The sequence below is a fragment of the Leopardus geoffroyi genome, chromosome E1, assembly GCF_018350155.1.
Source record: "Leopardus geoffroyi isolate Oge1 chromosome E1, O.geoffroyi_Oge1_pat1.0, whole genome shotgun sequence".
Classification (NCBI taxonomy): Eukaryota; Metazoa; Chordata; class Mammalia; order Carnivora; family Felidae; genus Leopardus; species Leopardus geoffroyi.
In genome coordinates this window covers 22526350-22548701 of record NC_059330.1, presented here as the reverse complement: position 1 = coordinate 22548701, position 22352 = coordinate 22526350, and the positions used below count along the sequence as shown (strand labels likewise).

At 43.7% G+C, this 22352-nt stretch overlaps 2 protein-coding genes and 1 non-coding gene across 10 annotated transcripts in view; 2 read left to right on the top strand and 1 right to left on the bottom strand.

Moving 5' to 3' along the window:
• Positions 1-229: 229 nt before the first annotated feature.
• On the bottom strand, positions 230-17358 carry ZNF830 (zinc finger protein 830). Of its 2 annotated transcripts, XR_006714842.1 has the most exons (2): positions 16046-17358; positions 230-1279 (listed from the first exon to the last, which is right to left on the bottom strand). XR_006714842.1 is itself a non-coding variant. In XM_045488124.1 (1 exon), the coding sequence occupies exon 1, from the start codon at positions 17321-17323 to the stop codon at positions 16202-16204; it is 1122 nt and encodes a 373-aa protein (XP_045344080.1). In that variant the 5' UTR covers positions 17324-17358; the 3' UTR covers positions 15907-16201. The 2 variants fall into 2 exon arrangements, 1 of the variants encoding a protein (XP_045344080.1); XM_045488124.1 differs by lacking the exon at positions 230-1279 and having other exon boundaries at positions 15907-17358.
• Positions 275-380, top strand: LOC123604802. Its single transcript, XR_006715519.1, has one exon. It is a non-coding gene; the product is annotated as a U6 spliceosomal RNA (small nuclear RNA).
• The window catches only part of CCT6B (chaperonin containing TCP1 subunit 6B), a 46003-nt gene continuing 26845 nt past the window's right edge, over positions 3195-22352 (top strand). For 2 of the 7 annotated variants that reach the window (XM_045488109.1, XM_045488107.1), the window contains exons 1-3: positions 17396-17638; positions 19295-19358; positions 20161-20295. In XM_045488109.1, the coding sequence (XP_045344065.1) occupies positions 17487-17638; positions 19295-19358; positions 20161-20295 (351 nt within the window). In that variant the 5' untranslated portion in view covers positions 17396-17486. Of the gene's footprint in view, positions 3387-17395; positions 17639-17689; positions 17773-19294; positions 19359-20160; positions 20296-22352 lie in introns of those variants that run through there. The other 5 variants (XM_045488112.1, XM_045488105.1, XM_045488111.1 and 2 more) reach the window with 5 other exon arrangements.

Here is a 22352-nt window from a genome sequence, read left to right as displayed (position 1 = left end):
AACTTTTTGAGGGATTAGGATGGCTAGTTTTACAAAAGAGCAGCAGGCTCAGAGGACCTAAGCGAACTTGTTCAGGGTCTAGGAACAGCAAACAATCGGGCATTATTAGGCAAACTAAAATCAGATTCTGGAGGGAATTCTGTGCTCTGTGCAAAAGAGCTTGACTTTTACTGTGTAGGGGATGGGCAACCATAAAGGGCCTTAGGGAATAGTAACTGCTTTTGAGGCTGGGTCAGGGAGAGACTGAGGCAAGGGAAGAAATGAAAGGTTCTTGGTGCTTGCTGAGGCAGCACGTAGACTAAAATGGGAACATACAGAGAAGATTAGCATGGCCCCTGCACAAGGATGACACACAAATTCATAAAGAGTTCCATATTATTAAAGAAAGACAATTTTTTCTTTTTTTTTTTTCCCTTTTTTCTTTTTATTTTATGTATATGATGGTGGATGCTACCCAAACTTACTGGGTAAGTTTTGTAAGTTTCGCATTCATTTCATAATATATAGGTCAAACCAGTATGCTGTGTACACCTTAAACTTCTGTAGTAATGTATGTGAATTACATCTCAATAAAGCTGGGAAAAAAAACAAAACATTTCTGGTAGTGACCCATGTGAGAAAGTGGCCTGAACATGCTCAGTTAGTCGGGATGGAGAGGAACAGGCATTTTTTAAAAAATAAATATTCGGATTTTACTTTTTATTAAAAAAAAATTTTTTTGAAGATTTTACTTTTACATAATCTCTACACCTGACGCGGGGCTGGAGCTCACAACCCTGAGATCCACAGTTGCATGCTCTACTGGCTGAGCCAGCCAGACGCCCCTAAAATAAATACTTGGATTGGATAAATAAATACTTGGATACAATGCTCATTTACCTAAAGATGAAATGAGAATGACTTGAGTGAGCAGGAGATAATGGTGCCATCAACTGAGATACAAAATGAACAGGGAGAAGTAGGTATTTGGGGTAAAAGGATGAGTTTTGTTTGGACATATTTGATTGGTTGAGGACAACCACAATCCCACTGTTTGGAGTGGGGCAGTCTTTAGTGTGCTGCAGAATGAGCGTGGTTTTGGGGTTTGGAAGGTCACTGGAGGCTCAAATTTTAACGGGCAGTTGAGGAATCCTGATTTCTATCACTGCATTTACTACATTGTTTTGAGAACCCCCTTGACTATACCTTTTTCCCAGGCCCTGTGCTGTTGGCTGCTGTCATTGCTAGCCACATGTGGCTATCAGGCTCTTGCAGCATGGCCGGTCCAAATCGAGACGTGCTGTAAGCGTAAAATACACACTGATTTCAAAGATGTGTTGCCAAACAAGAAAGGACTGTAAGATATCTCATCAATTATCTATTTGATTCCACGTTAAAGTAATCTTTTGGATAAGTTGGGTTAGTTAAATAAAAATGTATTAAAATTAATCTCAAGTGTTTCACTCTTTTGATTTTTTTTTTTTTTCAACGTTTATTTATTTTTTTTGGGACAGAGAGAGACAGAGCATGAACGGGGGAGGGGCAGAGAGAGAGGGAGACACAGAATCGGAAACAGGCTCCAGGCTCTGAGCCATCAGCCCAGAGCCTGACGCGGGGCTCGAACTCACGGACCGCGAGATCGTGACCTGGCTGAAGTCGGACGCTTAACCGACTGCGCCACCCAGGCGCCCCTTTTTTCTTTTTTTTTTTTTAATTTTTTTTTTCAACGTTTATTTATTTATCAAGTGTTTCACTCTTTTGAAAATGTGACTAGAAAATGTAAAACTGCATACTCCACTCACTTGATACTTCTGTTGGACAGCACTGCCCTGGACTTCAGTGTTTGTGGAGGGTGACATCTGTGCCTTATGTGTCTTTTTATCGTCACTGTGGAGAATAGTACTGGGCACATAGTAGGCACTCAGCAAATATTTATAAATACATTAATGAAACCCATGAGTGAATGCAAGGACTTGAAACTCTGACATTGATCAGCTCCCTCAGAAGAATGTTTTATTACATTGTATCTTTGGCAATGTTTGATGTAAATGTGCAAAAAGACTCAGGCTCTTAATGTTTGTTTTGCTTGAATACAGCTCCAAGGAACCCCTAATCTCTTTGATTCACCCTCCATTCCCCTGTCCCCCAGTATAAAACAGAACTAGGTGTGAAAGCTGGCAGTTGCATTTCATTAGAGAAGTGGGAACTGTTACCAAGGAGGGTGAAGTAACGTGTAGTGGAAATAGCAGGGCTTTGGAATAACAAATTTAGGTTTGAACTATGCTGTGTAACTATTTTCTTAACTTCTCTGGGCTTCAGTTTTCATGGTGAAATGGGGCTAAAAATACCTTCTAGGATTGTGTGTGACAGTTAAGTGATAGGATTTATATTAACTTGCAAACTGCACTTAGAGGTATTTCACTAAATGTACATTCCCCTCCACTCCCCAGCCTGGATGCATCCATCCCACTGCGAAGCGGAATCAATCAGGCAGGTATCGAATGCCTATTCTGTGTTCGGGACTATTCCAGGAAGTGGAATAAGCAGTGAAACCAAAAGGGGGAGGTAGAAAATAAATAATAAATAAAATGCATAGTATGTAAGGTGACGTTGAGTGCTCTGGAGAAAAAGAAAGCAGAGGAGGAGGATAGGAGGTGCCAGGCAAGGCGGGGATGGGGGTGCAGTTTTAAACACAGTGGTCAAGCAGCACCTGAGTGGCTCAGTCAGTTAAGCTTCTGACTCTTGATGACTCAGGTCATGATCTCACAATCTGTGAGTTTGAGCCCTGCATCGGGCTCTGCACTGACAGTGCAGAGACTGCTTGGGGATTCTCTCCCTCTCTCTGCCCTTCCCCAGCTCGTCCTTTCTCTCAAAATAAATAAATAAACTAAAAAAAAAAAACCCCACAGTGGTCAGGAAGGCCTCACCCGCAAAGCGACAACCGAGTAAAGACAGGAAGGGATTGGGGCGCCTGGGTGGCGCAGTCGGTTAAGCGTCCGACTTCAGCCAGGTCACGATCTCGCGGTCCGTGAGTTCGAGCCCCACGTCGGGCTCTGGGCTGATGGCTCGGAGCCTGGAGCCTGTTTCCGATTCTGTGTCTCCCTCTCTCTCTGCCCCTCCCCCGTTCATGCTCTGTCTCTCTCTATCCCAAAAATAAATAAACGTTGAAAAAAAAAAAAATTAAAAAAAAAAAAAAAAGACAGGAAGGGATGAATGAGAGCCACGTGGTAGTCTAGGGTACGGGAATGGCAATTAAGGCCCAGAGGCCAGGATGTGTCAGTCAGGTTATGAGATCAGCAAGGAGATGGGCGTGCAAACAGCAGCAGGAGTTAAGGTTGAGGAGCTGGAGACAAGGTCAGCAGGGTATCCGGAGACAGATCCTATAGATCTGGTGCCTTTTATTGCAGGTAACATGGGAAGCCAGTGGATTGTATTAAGCAGAGAAGTAACATGATCTGACTTAGGTTTACCAGGATTGCTATCATTCTGGCTGCTGTGTGGAGAAACTGAGAGAGGAGTTAGTTGGCTACCGTAAAAATACAGGGGAAGATGAAGGCAGCTTGGGTGGTAACAGTGAAAGAGTAATCAAGTATTCATGTAAATTTTTGTAAGTGCATTTTTCTTTTTATTTATTATTGAGAGAAAGATAGCAAGCTGGAGAGGGGCAGAGAGAGAGGGAGACAGAATCCCAAGCACTCTCTGCGCTGTGAACACGGAGCCTAATGAGGGGCTCGAACTCACAAACCATGAGATCATGACCTAGAGCAGAAACCAAGAGTCAGAGTCTGAGCCACCCAGGCGCCCCTGTAAGTGCATTTTTCAAGGGAGCGCTTTTATTGAAGTCCTAAAGCAATTCCATGATCCAAACCAAAAATGACCTTGGTGACAAATAACCAGGGTACCTCCTACCTGTTCCTAGTTATTCAAAGTCCACATGATTAAATCCTCCCCTCGGATGTTGCTGCCAAACCCTCCATGGCACCGATTCTGCTGCTGAGTCTCCCAGAGCTTCTGCCGCCCCCTTTTAAGACTGTAACATGGGGCGCCTTGGTGGATCAGTTGGTTAAACATCCGACTTCAGCTCAGGTCATGATCTCACAGTTTGTGGGTTCGAGCCCTACATCGGCTCTATGCTGACAGCTCGGAACCAGGAGCCTACTTCAGGTTCTGTGTCTCCCTTTCTCTCTGCACCTCCCCTGCTTGTGCTCTGTCTCTCAAAAAAAAAAAAAAAAAAAAAAAATTAAAACAAAACAAAACAACTAACATCCCTGACTTCCGGTTTAAGCTCATTAGGATTGTTAAGGAGAAAAAAAAAATCATTGATTCTGTTCATTTTTTACGCTACTCACTATGGAAGCTTGGCAGTCACAGGCAGGAATAGGGAAAAGGCTTCGCACCTTCTGAGAGACAGTGTGGGGCACTCACACTCAGTAGATTCCCTTTTTTAATAAGCTCTGGTCTATGAATCACATAAATCTCAGCACTGAGAGCCAATTTTACGGTTTGGTTTGCTTAATAGTCACACAATTAAAATAAGTTGTAAAAAACGGTGATGGTGTTTGCCAGGATAAATATTTAAAAGGGAACAGCTGTGGGAAGATGTAATAATTCACATCAGCCCATGGCTTTTTATTTTCAATAAAGGCTGTGGCGGTTGGTTCTTAACCAGCGGGGTTTCTTGGCCTCTCCTTGGGATAGCTTTGTGCTGTAGCTGCCAGGTTGAGGTAGGACAGAGACGAGTGGAGTCAAGTGTCTCGTGTGCCTCCAGGAATAGCTGATCATGACACAGAGACAGGGGCAGGGTTTAGGACGTTCGATCCCGACAGTTGAGGTCACAGATACAGAGTGAGGGGCCTCAAAGTTGCTACGTTTTCCCTAAACTTCAGGGGTGGGTTTTCTAGTCACGATTTTTAGGAGGCAAGTTAATAATTTTCAAAAGGGAAATTTATAAAGAAATGAGCCTATCTGGGAAACAAACCTAAGTTCTGTCTCCTCCAGCGGACTCTAGGCTGGCTGCGAGGTGCCTGTTGATTTTCCAGTTTGGGTATGATGGTACAGCTTGAAGATCAGGTCGAACGCTTCCTTCCTCTCTCGTGTCTCATGCCATTCCCTTTACATCAGGAGAGGGCCTACCCCTCTTCTCTCTTCTGGGAGCTTCCACCCATGCCCTCTTACTGAACCTTCTGACCGTGCAGCCCGCTGTGCTCTCCCTCTCCCGCCTTGGGCTTCGGTCTTGGTGTTGGTGATAGTAAAGAAAAAAACCCCAATTGCTTCCACTTGCGTTACAGACGATACTCTGAAGACTACTTCACTTGTGACACCAGACATGGGTTTTCTACATCCAGCAATGAAAGGGTTTCGGGTAAGGGCTCAGTCCCACGAGACTGCTCCCTGCCCCATTTCAGATGCCAGTCCCAAGGCCAAGTTGTCACCCGGGCTTCCGACTGACCACCTGCAAGTCAGAGCTTCCCAGACCCCCCTCTGTGGGTTTGATAAATGTGGTAGAGCAACTCAGGAGAAGTTTACTTCCTGAATTATCCATTTATTATAAAAGGATGTAATCCGGGGCGCCTGGGTGACTCAGTCGCTTAAGCGTCTGACCTCAGCTCAGGTCGTGATCTCATGGTTTGTGGGTTCGAGCCCCATATCGGGTTTCTTGCTGGCAGTGTGCAGTCCGCTTGTGATTCTCTCTCTCCCTCTCTCTCTGCCCCTCCCCCACTTTCACTTTCTCTCTCGCTCCTAAAAATAAGTAAGTAAACGTTAAAATAAAGAGAGAAATAAAAGGATGTAACTCAGGACCAGCCAGGTGAAAGAGATGCGTAGGGCAAGGTGTGCGAGAGGGAGTACAGAGCCCTCTCTGGCCACGCCACCCTCCCGGTATGTCCACATATTCACCAACCTGAAAACTCTCAAACTCCATCCTTTCGGGGTTCGACAGAGGTTTCCTCACAGAGACACAATTGATTAAATCATTGGCAGTCGGTGATCCCACCGAATCTCTAGCCCCCTCTCCCTTCCCAGAGATGGGGGAGGGGTGCTGAAAGTTTAACTTTCTAATCGCAAGCTTGCCTCCCCTGGCAACCAGCACATAACCTTAGGGGCTGCCCAGAAGTCACCTGATTATCATGAACTCTGAGATCCTTGAAAGGGGCTTGTTTTGAGTAACAAATGACCCCTTTGTCACTCTTACCACCCTAATCACTTAGGAAATTCCAAGGGTTTTAGGAGATCTATGCCAGAAATGGGGACAAAGGCCAAAATATATGTCTCTTTTTAAAATTTTTTTAGCATTTATTCAATTTTGAAAGACGAAGAGAGACAGAGCACAAGCAGAGGTGGGGCAGAGAGAGAGGGAGACATAGGATCCGAAGCAGGCTCCAGACTCTGAGCTGTCAGCACAGAGCCTGACGTGGGGCTCAAACTCACAGACCGAGAGATCATGACCTGAGCTGAAGTCGGATGCTTAACCAACTGAGCCACCCAGGTGCCCCAAAACATATACCTCTTATTTTGAATCACAATATCACAGTGATAGACCGATGTGGGAGGGGTCTTAGGGAGTACCCAGATAGCATAATACCCAGAGATGGTAAAACTAAGGCTTGGAGAGCAAACTGACTAGATAAATAACACATAACTAGTCAGTGGGAAGAGTCAGACTGAACACTTTTGATTAGCTCTCTTTCTACTGCCTATACCAGTAGTTTAATAAATAATTGGATCCTGCTCAATTTCTTTTTTCTTAAAAAATTTTTTTTTTATTTATTTTGAGAGAGAGAGAGCACGGAGGAGAGGCAGAGAGAGAGGGAGAGAGAGAATCCCAGGCAGGCTCCGCGCTGTCAGCGCAGAATCTGCTGCGGGGCTCGAACTCACGAAATGGGAGATCGTGACCTGAGCTGAAACCAAGAGTTGGGCGTTTGACCAGCTGAGCCACCTAGACGCCTTGGTCCTGCTCAATTTCTTATACTATTTACAGTACAACCAGCTTGTAGTTTTCTTGAATCTAAGGGTCATGTCTTCACTCATTTATTCAAAAGCATTATGTAAAATGCTTTTACATTTTAAAATAAAAAAATAATAAAAAAATAAAAAAAGCTATATGTAAAAGCATGTACATGCCTTGAAATTCACTTAATCCTCTCAGTAATTCTAGGAGGTAGGAACTGTTACTTTCCCTGTAGTCGTGGAAACGAAGGGTGAGATCACTTACCCAAGGTCGCATAGTTAAAAAGTGGTGGACCACAGGGCATGCTCTGTTATTTCCTAGTTGAAATGTCTGGGAACTGAAGTCATTATTCTTGCTCCCATCAGAGACCACTAAAGAGTAAAATTTACTGGGGCGCCTGGGTGGTTCAGTTGGTTGAGCATTCAACTTCCGGCTGAGGTCATGATCTCAAGGTTCGTGAGTTCCAGCCCTGCATTGGGCTCACAGCTGTCAGCGGGGAGCCTGCTTTTAAATTCTCTGTTCCTTGGGGCGCCTGGGTGGCGCAGTCTGTTAAGCGTCCGACTTCAGCCAGGTCACGATCTCGCGGTCCGTGAGTTCGAGCCCCGCGTCAGGCTCTGGGCTGATGGCTCAGAGCCTGGAGCCTGTTTCCGATTCTGTGTTTCCCTCTCTCTCTGCCCCTCCCCCGTTCATGCTCTGTCTCTCTCTGTCCCAAAAATAAATAAACGTTGAAAAAAAAAATTAAAAAAAAAAATAAATTCTCTGTTCCCCTTTTTCTGCCTCTTTCCTGCTTGTGCTCTCTTTCTCTCAAAAGTAAATAAAAGATTTAAAAAAAAAGGGTAAAATTTATTGCTGGTGAAATGGAGGAGGGTGGGGCAGTGTGGAGAGTCTGTTAACAACTTCAAAAAATATAGCTTCCAACCCAGCCAAGGTCTCTGAATGGCACTGAGTTCTCTTAATGTTGATAGCAAACTTCCCTAGTCTTAATTCTTGCTATTTTGGGGGATCTTCTCCCCTTTTCCGCATTTCTCTATTAAATAGTAGAGGGAATCAAGTTACATCTAGTCTTACTTTAGCAATTGCTGAGTGACCTTGGACAAGTCATTAGATGTCTAAAATGGAGGCGATAGCAGTTGTTTTACCTCCGGGGGGCATTGAGACTTGAAGAAAACTGATGTGAAGGCAGTGAATAAAAGATACGCTCACCATGTAAATGTAAGGTGATGTTAAATAATAATGATGCAGGGTAATAGTGAGGACTTTGGGATTGTTGCCCTGAGCAAGTTCCTTCACTTCTGAGCATCAATCTCATTCGTAAAATGAAGATATTACATACTTACAGGGATGTTGGGAGGATTAGTGTATGTCAAACCCTAGCATAGAGCCAGACACATGGTAGGAATCCAGTAGACGGTAGCTATTATTAATAATAACCTGACAACCTGGCTTGGTCGACACTCTCTTATAACCACATTCGGCACACACGCACACAACGAAAACAGCAATAACCCCCACCATCAACCACCCCACCAGTGTGGTCCTCTGTGCTCCCCTAAAGGTGACGGCTGGCTCCCAAGTGCATGTGAAGCTGGCCAAATGCCGTTAGCAAAAGGGAGGTCTAGCCAGATGGAACTCCTTTTCTCCTCTGAGAGACTGGGGGTGATTTTAATGAAGGATGGCTGAGTGCAGAGTCACCCTGAAATAGCTTTGACTGCCAAGTGACAGGAGGAGGGAGCCAAATGAAATGGCGGTGGCAGACAAGAGCACCGAGGGCTGAGAGCAGCCGGGAAGCAATGTGTCCTTGCTGACTTTTTGATCGCACTCTGCTACAGAATCACTTTACTCCTCCTTTCCTCCACTTAAGAGGCCTCTAGGCAAAGAGGGCTGCCCACTAGCTCCCGCTGACATACGGACATCTCTGGACATCCCTCTTTGCTTGTTTGGTGTCATGAGGAATTCTCATTAACTGCTAAATGCGGGGGTGGCCCATTGCACTCCAGAGGCTCTTGTGGATACTTCTTGTACGGCTGCTTTCAGAGTAGGTAATGACTTCTTGTGCCAGACAAGGGATACACAAGGTAGGAAAAGATTTCTCAGCCCTTTAGGCCTCTGAATTGGCTTTTGTTTTGGTTCTGGCTTCCACGAGTTAGCTTGGTCTTCTCACCACGTTTCCAAGCAACTTCCTGCTATGTGGGTGTTATTCATTCAGTGGTTAGCTATTGAACTCTATGATTGCTTGGCATTAATTAAGTTGTGGGCAACACAGACGAGTCCCCTGCCCTTGTGGAGTTTACATTCTGGTTGGGGAGAGACCTAATTTATGTGCAAATAAACAAGCTAATTCAAGATAATGGTAAATTTAATGAACCCATAGAATGATGTAACAAGAGGTGGAGAGATGGCTGTTTATATCATCTCAGAAAGAAACATCAGGGCTGAGAACAGAATAAGATTGCCATGCTATTTGAAGTCAGGTTCCAAGCAGAGGGTCCCGTGAGGAGGAGGTCCTAAAATGGCATGTCTGAGGAATAGAAAGTTAGCCAGAGAGAATGGGGATGTGGAGAATAAAGGGGGGAGAGTGTAGCAAATGAAGTTAAAAGACAGGTCACAGAGTGAGATCCTATGGATTACCTTTAGCCTACAAGATGTTTTTGAGATTTCACTAAAAACAAAAACAACCTTGACTTATAATTTCTCCAGATAATTAAAAAGACATGGCCATGCCAGCCCACTATAGGAGGACAGTTGATTTCGACATAGAGCAGTTATGCTCTCCTGCCCTTTCCACCGCCCTTTAGTGGGGCTTGTGGCCCGTCATTAGTTCATAGGCAGTAGACATTCGAATCAACAAAGCTGAGCACCATTTGAGCTTAATAAGGGCCCGGACTGTTTTCCCCCAAGTGTAATGGAAGCATGCAATGAAGGGTTTTAAGTGACAGTGACTCGACCTAAATTCAATTTTTTTTTAATGTTTATTTATTTTTGAGAGACAGAGAAAGAGTGGGAGTGGGGGAGGGGCAGAGAGGGGAGACACAGAATCCAAAGAAGGCTCCAGGCTCTGAGCTGTCAGCACAGAGCCCCATGCCAGGCTCGAACCCACGGACCGTGAGATCATGACCTGAGCCGAAGTCGGACGTTTAACTGCTGAGCCACCCAGGCGCCCCATGCCAATTTCCTGTTAATGAAACATGCTATCTCCATTGAGATCATCTATTCCATGTTCATTAGAAAGTGGTTTTTCTTCTTATAAAAATTTTAGGTGAGTATATATACGTCCAGAAAAGGCCAGCATTGAGGGTGAAGGGTAGGTGAGGGGCACTATTCATATTATGCCAAGACAAATAGGACTATGCTGGGCAAATCTTGTAAGTAAAAGCAACAGTACTTTAGCCATCTGTCTCCAGATGATCAATTGAATGACTTTAAAAATGTTTAAAAGGTGAGATGCCACTTGTCTCATGGCAAAATTAAACATCTGGAGTTAAAAGAAATCTCAAGTAAATCAGTTTCAGAGAGGAAATTAAGGGGCACTAAATTATTAGCCTAAAATGAAGTTAGCATGGGACAGGGTAAGACCAGTCCATCTTCCTTAACTTAGGATGGGTTTATTAGGACATAACTCCATGGTAAATCCCAATAAAGACATCATAAGTTGAAAATAACTGTAAGTGGAGGGGTGCCTGGGTGGCTTAGTCGGTTAAGTGTCCGACTTTGGCTCAGGTCATGATCTCATGGTGAGTTTGAGCCCCACTTTGGGCTCTGTGCTGACAGCTTGGAGCCTGGAGCCTTACTTCTGATTCTGTCTCCCTCCCTCTTTGCCTCTCCCCCTCTCATGCTCGGCCTCTCTCTCTCTCTCTCTCAAAAATAAACATTAAAAAAAAAAGAAAATACTGTAAGTTGAAAATGGATTTAACACAGCCAACCTACCGGACATCATAGTTTAGCCTAGCCTACCTTAAATGTGATCTGAACACTTACATGGGCTCACAGTTGAGCAAAATCTAACACAAAGCCTATTTTATACTAAAGTGTTGAACATCCCATATAATTTATTGAATACTTCAAAGTGAAGGACAGAATAGTTATAGGAGTATAGAATGGCTGTCAGAGTATTGGTTGTTTACACCCAGGATCATGTGGCTCACTGGTAGCTGTGGCTCACTGCTCATGCCCAGTATCACGACAGTATCATACTCCCTATCACTTGCCCAGGAGAAGATTCAAATCACAATTCAAAACAAATTTTTTTTCTTTTCTTTTCTTTACAGAGAGAGAGAGTGTGTGTGAGCAGGGCACAGGAAGAGGGAGGGAGAATCTTAAACAGGCTCCACATTCAGCACAGAGCCTGATGCAGGGCTCAATCCCACGACCCTGGGATTGTGATCTGAGCTGAAATCAAGAGTCGGATGCTCAGCTGAGCCACCCAGGTGGCCCACAGTTCACAATTTGAAGCAGTTTCTACAGAATGTGTATTGCTTTCCCGCTCTTATGAAGTCAAAACTTCATGAAATACAACTTCATGTAGGTGGGGGACCACTTATTGCACTTCAATTTATAAATCCCTGTCATATGCGTGCGTCATTTGACCTGTAAATGATGTATCGTCATTTGACCTGTAAATGATATATCATCATTTGATGTAGGGTGTACTAAGGTTTAGAGATGTGACTTGCCCAAGATTACTAACCATTAAAATGTAGAGTGGGAACTTGAACCTCGGTCTTCTGTTTTCTTGCCAATTTCTCTGTTCTTTCTCTTGTTCCATAGGAATCTAGTGAGTTACTACCAAAGGTTTTAGGCCTAAATTATTTTTTTTCTGGAATTCTCATTCCACAGCCTCTTGTTTCCTTGTGTGTAGTCATTACTTTCATCATTATGTGAAATACAAATGTGAAAGCATTTGGATAGTTGTAAGGCACTGGGCAAATTTACACTTGAAAGCTAATTAAATCAGCTTTTTTCCCCCTCAACCCAGGGGAACTACAGTAAATTGGCAAGTGAATTGGTGAAGAGGATTACCTCTGTAGCATTTACAGTAACTCTGATATACTGTTGGCTAAATTAGGAGGTTCTCTAAAAAAGAGAACAGTGACTGGAAGAAATCTGTGGGACTAAGTCTTACAATTTGGGAACTTCAGTGGATTTACAGTCTAATGCCAGAACCTCTTTGACCCAGTTCAGAGAGGCATAAAGGAGCTCTCCAACGTGTGGAGGATCTGAAAGGATCCACTAACCCCTATAGCTATTTACATTGATCTCAGACCCAACAAGGATTCCCTTGATTTTGTTCAGGGCCCCACCACTCATTCTCTGGGATGCAGAGCATTGGGAGATTTTGAGAGCTTCTGTCTCTCTTGAACACCCAATGCTATTTACATGTGTAGTAACATATACCTAGCACTTTTTTTTTTTAATTAAAAAAATATTTTATTAGGTTTGAGAGAGGGAGAGAGAGAGAGAGGGAGAAAGAGAGAGCACGCGAGTGATCACAAGCAGGGGAGGGGCAGAGAGAGAGAGAGGAAGACAGAATCTGAAGCAGGCTCCAGGCTCTGAGCTGTCAGCGCAGAGCCTGACTCGGGGCTGGAACCCACAAGCTGTGAGATCATGACCTGAGCCAATGTCAGACGCTTAACTGACTGAGCTACCCAGGCGCCCCTACACCTAGCACTCTTTAACTGTGTTACAGTTAAGGCCTCAACAACCTCAAAGATACTCAATTGTTAACTTAGAGAAAGTTCCAACTCCTTAGAGCATGGCATTAAAGACCTTCCACAACAGTTCATAATCTAGCTTTCCAATCATAGCTTCCACTGTTGTCTGAAATGAACATTCTGCTCTATACTGGTCTGCTTGCTACCTCCTGTGCATGTTTTATTTTTCTACCTGCACACCTTTAAGTATGTACTGTCCTTTATTGTAGCCATCCATCACATATGGCTCACACTTGAAATGGAGCCAGTCCAAACTGAGATGTGCCAGATTTCAGAAATGTAGAACCCCCAATTGTAAACTATTTCATTCATGGTATTTAAATATTGACTATATATTGAAAAGTGAATGTTTTGGGTATAGTGTATAAAACAAAACACATTGATACTAATTTCACATTTTTTACTTTCATGTGGCTCCTAAGTAATGTAAAATATATATGTGGCTTACATCTTTTTATTTTTTTAAAGTTCTATTTATTTACTTAATTTCTAGAGAGACAGAGACAATGCGAGTGGGAAGGGGGGCGGAGGGAGAGAGAGAGAGAGAGAGAAAGAGAATATCCAGATGTGGGGCGTGAACTCACAAAACCGTGAGATCGTGACCTGAGCCGAAACCGAGTCGGATGCTTAACCGACTGAGCCACCCAACCACCCCTATATTGTATTAAAACAAATTTTTTTTTAAACATTTATTCATTATTGAGAACAGAGAGAGACAGGCTGCGAGCAGAGGAGGGGCAGAGAGAGAGGGAGACACAGAATCTGAAACAGGCTCCAGGCTCTGATCTGTCAGCACAGAGCCCAAGGTGGGGCTGGAACCCACAAACCGTGAGATCATGACCTGAGCTGAAGTCAGGCACTCAACCAACTGAGCCACCCAGGCGCCCCACTACACCATATTTTTAAATGGACAGTGCTCTACTAAATCATCAGCCTAGCCTCTTAAGCCAACATAGAACAGGACCTTCTACTCAAGCCCACCTTAGTATTTCCTCATTCTAAAATAATAAAGTGATGGATGATAGAAAACTGTGAGTACCTGTGGTTTTATTCATTTAAGGCAGGCATGCCCTGTTATCAAATCGAAGTTGCTATTACCAGCTGACAGCTCAAGAAAACACTTTCTGGCAAAGACAGCAAAATAGTTAACATGTTCAGTAAGTGTTAGATTGCCTTTAGTCACCCACGCTAAAAAAAACCCAAATCCTTGAATTCCATCTTTATCCCTGTTTTTCTTCTATATCCAGTTACTAAAATGTTAGCCCTTCCTGTGAAGTTTTTCAATTTTATTCCTTTTCTCTCGTAACTAATCCAAGTCTTGCTCACCTTGCTTTTAAAATTCAGTTTCCAAGTAGTCTCCCAGCTTTTCTCCCCTATCCACATTTGTTCCATTTTAAAATCTATTTTTTTTTTTTTTTGTTAGAGAGCACAGAGTGAGCATGTGAGCGGGGGTGGGAGGGGGCGGGAGGGAGACAGAGAGGGAGGGGGAGAGGGAGGGAAGGAAATCCTAAGCAGGCTCCACACCATTAGCACCGAGCCCCACGTGGGGCTCAAACTCTTATGAGCTGTGAGATTGTGACCTGAGTCGAAATCAAGAGCAGCTTAACCAACTGAGCCACCCAGGTGCCCCTCGTTCCATTTTATATATTGCAACAAAATCATCTTCCATAGTATTTTTTTGCAAATATAATTCTCTGCTCAAAAACTTCCACTTTTCCTATGTTGCCCAAAGGAAGATTCCTTCATCTAGCATTCAAGCCAGGCTTTTTCATTCCTTATCTTTTGGTACTATCCTCCATAAAACCTGGGCTTTAGAGCAACTAGACTGACTTTATGTAAAGCACTTAGAACCATGCCTGGTTTATACTGTAATAACTATATATCTTAGCTATTATTATTGCTGACTTTCATTTGAGTAAGCTGTATGCATTTCTACCTCTGGAACACTGCTAAATCCTTTTTCCTATTTGAATAGGTCTGTCTGCAAAGGGAAAAGTAGTAATTTAAACAATCTGACTGGCACAAGCCAATTGTTAACTCCTTGAGAAAACAACTTCTCTTCCTGCAATAGATAGAAACTGTGAACAATAATTTTCTTTTTTTTTTTGAGAGAGAGAGAGAGAGGGAGAGAACGAGAACCAGTGGGGGGTAGGGTGCAGAGAGAGGACAGAGCATCTGGAATGGGCTCTGTGCTGACAGCAGAGAGCTTGATGCTGGGCTTGAACTCACAAAACGCGAAATCATGATCGGAGCCAAAGTCAGATGCTTAACTGACTAAGCCACCCAGGTGCCCCTAAACCCTAATTTTCTACAAGATGTAATAACATTTAAGACTAGATGAGATATAAATAAAAGGTAGTATTTCTTGGGGTGCCTCGGTGGCTCAGTTGGTGGAGCATGCAATGCTTGATCTCAGGGTTGTGGGTTCAAGCCCCATGGTGGGTGTAGAGATTACTTAAGAAAAAGAACATCTTGGGGCGCCTGGGTGGCGCAGTCGGTTAAGCGTCCGACTTCAGCCAGGTCACGATCTCGTGGTCTGTGAGTTCGAGCCCCGCGTCAGGCTCTGGGCTGATGGCTCGGAGCCTGGAGCCTGTTTCCGATTCTGTGTCTCCCTCTCTCTCTGCCCCTCCCCCGTTCATGCTCTGTCTCTCTCTGTCCCAAAAATAAATAAACGTTGAAAAAAAAAAAAAATTTTAAAAGAAAAAGAACATCTTTAGAAAAAATAAAAAGCAGTACTTAAAAAACAGGCTGAAAAAATCTGTGTTCTGGATTTAGGGCCAGATGGCTCTCCAACTTTGGTGTATATTAGAATAACCTGGGAAACTTTCAAAACTAATTCAAATGCCTGGGCCCCACTCCAGGTTTATTGAGTCTCTAGCAGTAGGCCTCAGGCACATGAATTTTTTAAAAGCTCCAAGGCGACTCATGTGCACCTTTTCAAAAGCTTGGCGGGTCATCTTCCTGTGCACTTACACACAAGAATCATTGGTTTAAACAAGAGAAACTTTTGGGTTAAGGAGGCTGGTCATGTTTGGCATGTTTTCACCATGTTCCCCTGGCACATTTTTGAAACAGAAAATTCAGAGAACTGATTTGCCCTGATTTATGTGTCTGAGTAGTGTTCTTAAAATAAAAAACATCCTCCACCCTTGAGTTGATTTAGGGGATCAGAAAAGAAAAAAACCAAATACATCCCAAATACTACACTTGATTTTCACCTAAAGCCTTCTCTGCTAGCCCGACTTCTATTAATTTATGAATTTCAAAACAGAATTACTTAAGTAAATATATATTTAACTATGTACAACATTTACAGCTTACAGACTTAACTCAAAATTATACACTTGAGTAAATGTGTAAAAAGTTGGCAATATAGTATGTAATACTTGAAAAATTTCAAAAACAACTTTACCTCAAAAATATTTTACACCAACTTTCCAAAGTGCTATCTTCACAGGTTCATTGTATCTTAACAACCCAGTTAGGCATGAAGTAACCAAGATCATATCCAGAGAGAGCACTTTTGGTACCACTGTAGAGGGTGTAGAAATCTTGGGTCTTTGAAACCCTATAATAAAGCCCCTTTTACCCTCCAATCCTGAGACAACAAATCTTGTAGTTCTCCCTCATCATCGCTGTCAACATTCTCCTCTTCCTTTTTCTGCAGTTCTTTTATAGTCAGAACCTCTTTAAGCTTATTTTTAATTTCATCCTGGCGATTCCGAAGCTTTTCCACCCGACGGTAACATTCTATCTGCTCATCGATCTCCCCAATTTGCCGGTCCAACCGTCCCTCCTCATCCTCTTCAGCAACTATGGCTTCGGAAATGGTATTGACCTGTCTCATGGCCTTTTGAAATTCGTCCCACTCTTTGTCCATCTGATCCTTTGGGGCATCAACCTTTCGAACCCTAGCGTCTATTTCAGGGTCATCAAAAAAGCCTTCCGGTAATGCTTCCGCTGTGTTTTCTCTCCTTTCCACTACTTTTTCATGTATTTCTGCTTTCTCAATGGACCCTGAATGAGGAATTAAAGGGGCCTTGGGAGGATTTGTATCCGAGAAGCCGCTTGGCAGCATACTACTTGTTGCCTCCCTCGAGGAGGAAAGCGAGTGTTCCTTGCCCTGTGCATCGGGCGGCTGCTTGCCGGCGTCTCCCCTTTTCCCTTCTCCTCCCTCCTCCTCCTCCTCCTCTTCCTCTTCTTCCTCATCTTCATAATCAGGGAGTAAACCGAGTCCTGAAACCTTAATGAGGGTCGCTCTAGTGGACTCCTTCCCTGCTTTGTCAAAGTTGGTGGACAAAGCGGATGTGGAGGGCTGTACCTGGGGCAGCGGGGAGGCCTTGGGTCTTTTGGCATCTTGACCGTCCGCCTCCGACACCTTCCTCTTGGCTGACTGAGGCACTGAGCTGGCGGACGGACCCTGGGTGGCTTCCTTCGCGCCTTTCAGCTCGGCCACTTTCTCCCGATGCTGCTTTCCCAGGACGTGAGTCTGCCACAGGAGCTCGCTCTTCACCGGGGTGTTGCACAGGGCACAGCTCAGCTGCCCCAAACGGTTGTACTTCGCAAATGGAGATTCTATCCGTTTCCGGTTGGTGCTCAGACGCTGCTTCTCCTTCATCAAGCGCCGCAGTTCGTCCTGATTCACCACTCGCTTCCCGGCCGGAGTGCGAGCGGAGGCGGAGGACGCCATCTTGGCGCCCTGACCCAAGGTGATTCTGGCTTCCGTGCGGGCGAGGCCTGGTAACGTCACTTCCTGTGCTGGCGAGGATTGGCTGAGGGTTCGCGAGCGCGGGCGGTGGCGCAGGGATTTCCCTCAGGATCCGCGCTAAGGCCGTCTTTGCCGGCCGGGTCGCATGCTCAACGGTGCTATGGCTGCGATCACGGCGGTGAACTCCAAGGCAGAGGTGGCGCGGGCCCGGTCGGCCTTGGCCGTCAACATATGCGCCGCCCGAGGGCTGCAAGATGTGCTACGTACCAACTTGGGGCCCAAGGGCACCATGAAAATGTGAGGCGGCGGTTAGGGAGCCGGCGGCTTGTTGGGTGTCGCTGCGCGCTCTAAGGCCGACGTTCCATGAAGGGCCTGGAGCGACGGGACGCACCTGTGGGCCTGGTTGTCCTCGTTCTCATTCTTGCCCTGAGGTCATCCCTGGCCTGGGGCGGGAGGAGCCCGAGGGAAGGGCCCCCAATGAAGCTGTGACACCCACTCCCCACCCCTTACCCCCTGCCCCCCGCCCACGTTAACGCTCTTGTGCAGTTGGAAAGTCATTTCATCTGGTGTCTCTTTAGAAACATAAGCGATTTAACTCCCCTGCTCTTTGAGACTATATGCCCTTAGGTTGGTTTGTGTTTGGCAGTGTGTTGTAGCGTTAAGGGCACACAGGCCTTGCGGTTGCAAATCCAAGTTCCCCTTCCAGCGTGCGTCCTTAGGCAACTTAACTTGAACGCTTCGCGCCATCAGCATGCATTTACCTAGTATCAAAGTTTCTTTGGAAGAGTGAGGAAAAAAGAGCAAAAAATTTGTAAGGGGGAAAGATGCATTCTAAGAGGAATGAGCAAAATTAATATTAACGGTAAAAGAGAATGCTTGTGTACTAATTGGATGCTGAGAACACAGATGGTGAAGGTATCATATATGTTATTGATCATATATATCGCAAATATAATACTGAGGAAAGGGACTAATTACTGATGGTGGTAGGGAGAAGGAAAAACCTCCCGAAAACAGATTTTTGATCAGAGTCTTGAAAATTAAGTTAGAGTTCACCAGTTGGAGAAGGGAGTAAAGGCCTCCTGGTAAGTTAAGGAATGAGAAAGTCCAGTGGTGTAAATCCAACAGAAGTGAAAACAAGCATGACGTATTCAAGGAACCATAGTATTTTCCCACCAGGTCTCATTTGGTAGATGCCAGGAAAAATGGACATAAACCAGTTTGGGAAGGGTGAACTAGGTCATTGCCAAATAGTCTGGATTTTACCTTGAAGGTGATGGAGAACATGAAATGCGTTGAACGATTTTTTCCCCATGTTTGTAAGAATCATTGAAAGATTTTTGATCAGAGAACTGACTGAGCCACATTGCCTTTTAGAAAGATAAATGTAGTGTGGAGGGTAGATTCAAATTCAGAGATATTAGGATGCTGCTTAAGTAGTCCAGGCTAGAGATGTTGACAGTTGAACATGGAGAGGAGGGAGTAGATTCAAGAAATACTTAGGTTGTACAATTGACAGAACTTGATGATTTAATAAATGTGAGGGATGAGGGAAGAAAGTAAGTTGAGTGAATGAATGGTAATATTTCACACACACACACACACACACACACACACACACACACACACACCCTACAGCAAATTTACAAATTTGTGGTTTGTAGACTTACAAATACTCTTCTTGGACCAAACTGCCATTCATAACTCATCAATTTCTGTTACCCTTAAACTTGTAAATGCTGCATTTGGAATGAAATTGCTATAGCAGTCCACATGGGGAGAAGTGATTCTGTGGGCTGTACATGGTGGTGGTTACCATGGAATCTCCCTATGGCACATAGGTGTTTTGAAGCCCAGTTCCTGATATCAAGGATTGTACACTGGGAAGAACTGAGAATATCTTGCTTGACCCTTGCCATCTGAGGTTTAATAACATCACTGTTTTCTGAACAGGCTTATTTCTGGTGCAGGTGACATCAAACTCACCAAAGATGGCAACGTACTGCTCCATGAGATGGTGAGCTGATGCTACTGACTCTAAGAAACCTTAGTAAGCCTAGAACATAGTACAAATTGTATATCCTTAAAAAAAATTTTTTTTAATGTTTATTTTTGAGAGAGAGAGAGAGAGACAGAGCACGAGTTGGGGAGGGGCAGAGAGAGAGGGAGACATAGAATCTGAAGCAGGCTCCAGGCTCCCAGCTGTCAGCCCAGAGCCCAACACAGGGCTCGAACCCATGAGATGTGAGATCATGACCTTAGCCGAAGTCAGACGCCCAACTGATCAAGCCACCCAGGTGCCCCACAAATTGTATATCCTTAAACCAAGGCTGTCAGCTTGCTCATACTGCAGTCATGAGTTATACTTGCTGGGTTAAACCTTAATAAAAGATATTTTTGGTTGTTTTCAAATCTTCATACAGACCAAGTAATAGCTTAGGGATACTTCCAAATTAGTTCCATCTTTTAAAGGCACTGTGTTATGTTCTTTGTAATCATGAAAATATAAAAAATCCTTTGCAATTTTAGTAAATATATTCATCTTAGAGATTGAAGGATTTAATGTTATTTTGGAAATGTCATTGCATTCTAAAGCAAAGACTCTTCTAAAATGTTCAAACCTCATTAGTTCTCAATTTAAAAATTTTGGGTATTGACATTTATTAAGTATTGATACTACAGAATTTGTGAACGTGTAGAGTGAGGCTTATTTCATTTCTTAATTTTACTGGTGGCCCTTAGGTTATCTTGTTTTCATTGGACTGTTTTTTTTTTTTTTTCCAATCTCGTTCTTTTAATCTGTTGCTTGCTTTTTCCAGCAAATTCAACACCCAACAGCTTCCTTGATAGCAAAAGTAGCAACAGCCCAGGATGACATTACAGGAGATGGTACTACTTCCAACGTTCTAATTATTGGAGAGTTACTAAAACAAGCTGATCTTTACATATCTGAGGTATTAGCATATTACAGAATTCACATTCATGTAGTACTTCACTGTTTTATTTTTTTTTTAATTTTTTTTTCAACGTTTATTTATTTTTGGGACAGAGAGAGACAGAGCATGAACAGGGGAGGGGCAGAGAGAGAGGGAGACACAGAATCGGAAACAGGCTCCAGGCTCTGAGCCATCAGCCCAGAGCCTGACGTGGGGCTCGAACTCACGGACCGTGAGATCGTGACCTGGCTGAAGTCGGACGCTTAACCGACTGCGCCACCCAGGCGCCCCATTACTTCACTGTTTTAAATGTTTGTTTATTTTTGAATTGGGGGGAGGGGCAGAAAAGGGGGGATAGACAGAGGCTTTGTCGCCAGACTCGAACCCACGAACTGTGAGATCACGACCTGAGCTGAAGTTGGATGCTTAGCCGACTGAGCCACCCAGGTGGAAATTGTTGTTTTCACTCGTACAATGGTTTAATTTTAGAGGGCAAAAGTTAATTTTTATCAAGATACTTAAAAAAAAATGTTTTTAATGTTTATTTTTTAAATTTAATTTTATTTTTTAAATTTACACCCAAATTAGTTAGCATATAGTGCAACAGTGATTTCAGGAGTAGATTCCTTAATACCTCTTACCCATTTAGCCCATTCCCCCCTCCCACACCCCCTCTAGCAACCCTCTGTTTGTTCTCCGTATTGAAGTCTCTTATGTTTTGTCCCCCTCCCTGTTTTTATATTATTTTTGCTTCCCTTCTCTTGTGTTCATCTGTTCTGTGTCTTAAAGTCCTCATATAAGTGAAGTCATATGATATTTGTCTTTCTCTGACTAATTTTGCTTAGCATAATACCCTCTAGTTCCATCCACGTAGTTGCAAATGGCAAGATTTCATTCTTTTTGATTGCCGAGTAATACTCCATTGTATATATATACCACATCTTCTTTATCCATTCATCCATCGATGGACAGTTGGACTCTTTCCATACTTTGGCTCTTGTTGATAGTGCCGCTATACACATTGGGGTGCATGTGCCCCTTCAAAACAGCATGCCTGTATCCCTTGGATGAATACCTAGTAGTGCAGTTGCTGGGTTGTAGGGTAGTTCTATTTTTAATTTTTTGAGGAACCTCCATACTGTTTTCCAGAGTGGCTGCCCAAGTTTGCATTTCCACCAGCAGTGCCCAAGAGATCGTCTCTCTCCGCATCCTCGCCAACATCTGTTGTTGCCTGAGTTGTTAATGTTAGCCATTCTGACTGGTGTGAGGTGATGTCTCACCTCATTGTGGTTTCGATTCGTATTTCCCTGATGATGAGTGATGTTGAGCATTTTTTCATGTGTTAGTTGGCCATCTGGATGTCTTTGGAGAAGTGTCTATTCATGTCTTTTGCCCATTTCATCACTGGATTATTTGTTTTCTGAGTGTTGAGTTTGATAAGTTCTCTATAGATTTTGGATACTAACCCTTTATCTGATTTGTCGTTTGCAGATACCTTCTCCCATTCTGTCTGTTGCCTTTTAGTTTTGCTGATTGTTTCCTACCCTGTGCAGAAGGTTTTTTTTTTTATCTTGATGAGGTCCCAATAGTTCATTTTTGCTTTTGTTTCCCTTGCCTCTGGAGACGTGTTGAGTAAGAAGTTGCTGCGGCCAAGATCAAGGAGGTTTTTGCCTGCTTTCTCTTCCAGGATTTTGATGGCTTTCTGTCTTATATTTAGGTCTTTCATCCATTTTGAGTTTATTTTTGTGTATGGTGTAAGAAAGTGGTCCAGGTTCATTCTTCTGCATTTCACTGTCCAGTTTTCCCAGCATCACTTGCTGAAGAGACTGTCTTTATTCCGTTGAATATTCTTTTCTGCTTTGTCAAAGATCAGTTGGTCATACGTTTGTGGGTCCATTTCTGGGTTCTCCATTCTGTTCTATTGATCTGAGTGTCTGTTTTTGTGCCAATTTTTATCAAGATACTTTAGTACAATTGTAAATTTTCTTTTTTTAATGTTTATTTATTTTTGAGAGAGACAAAGACAGAATGAGAGTGGGTTGGGGCAGAGAGAGAGAGGGAGACACAGAATCCGA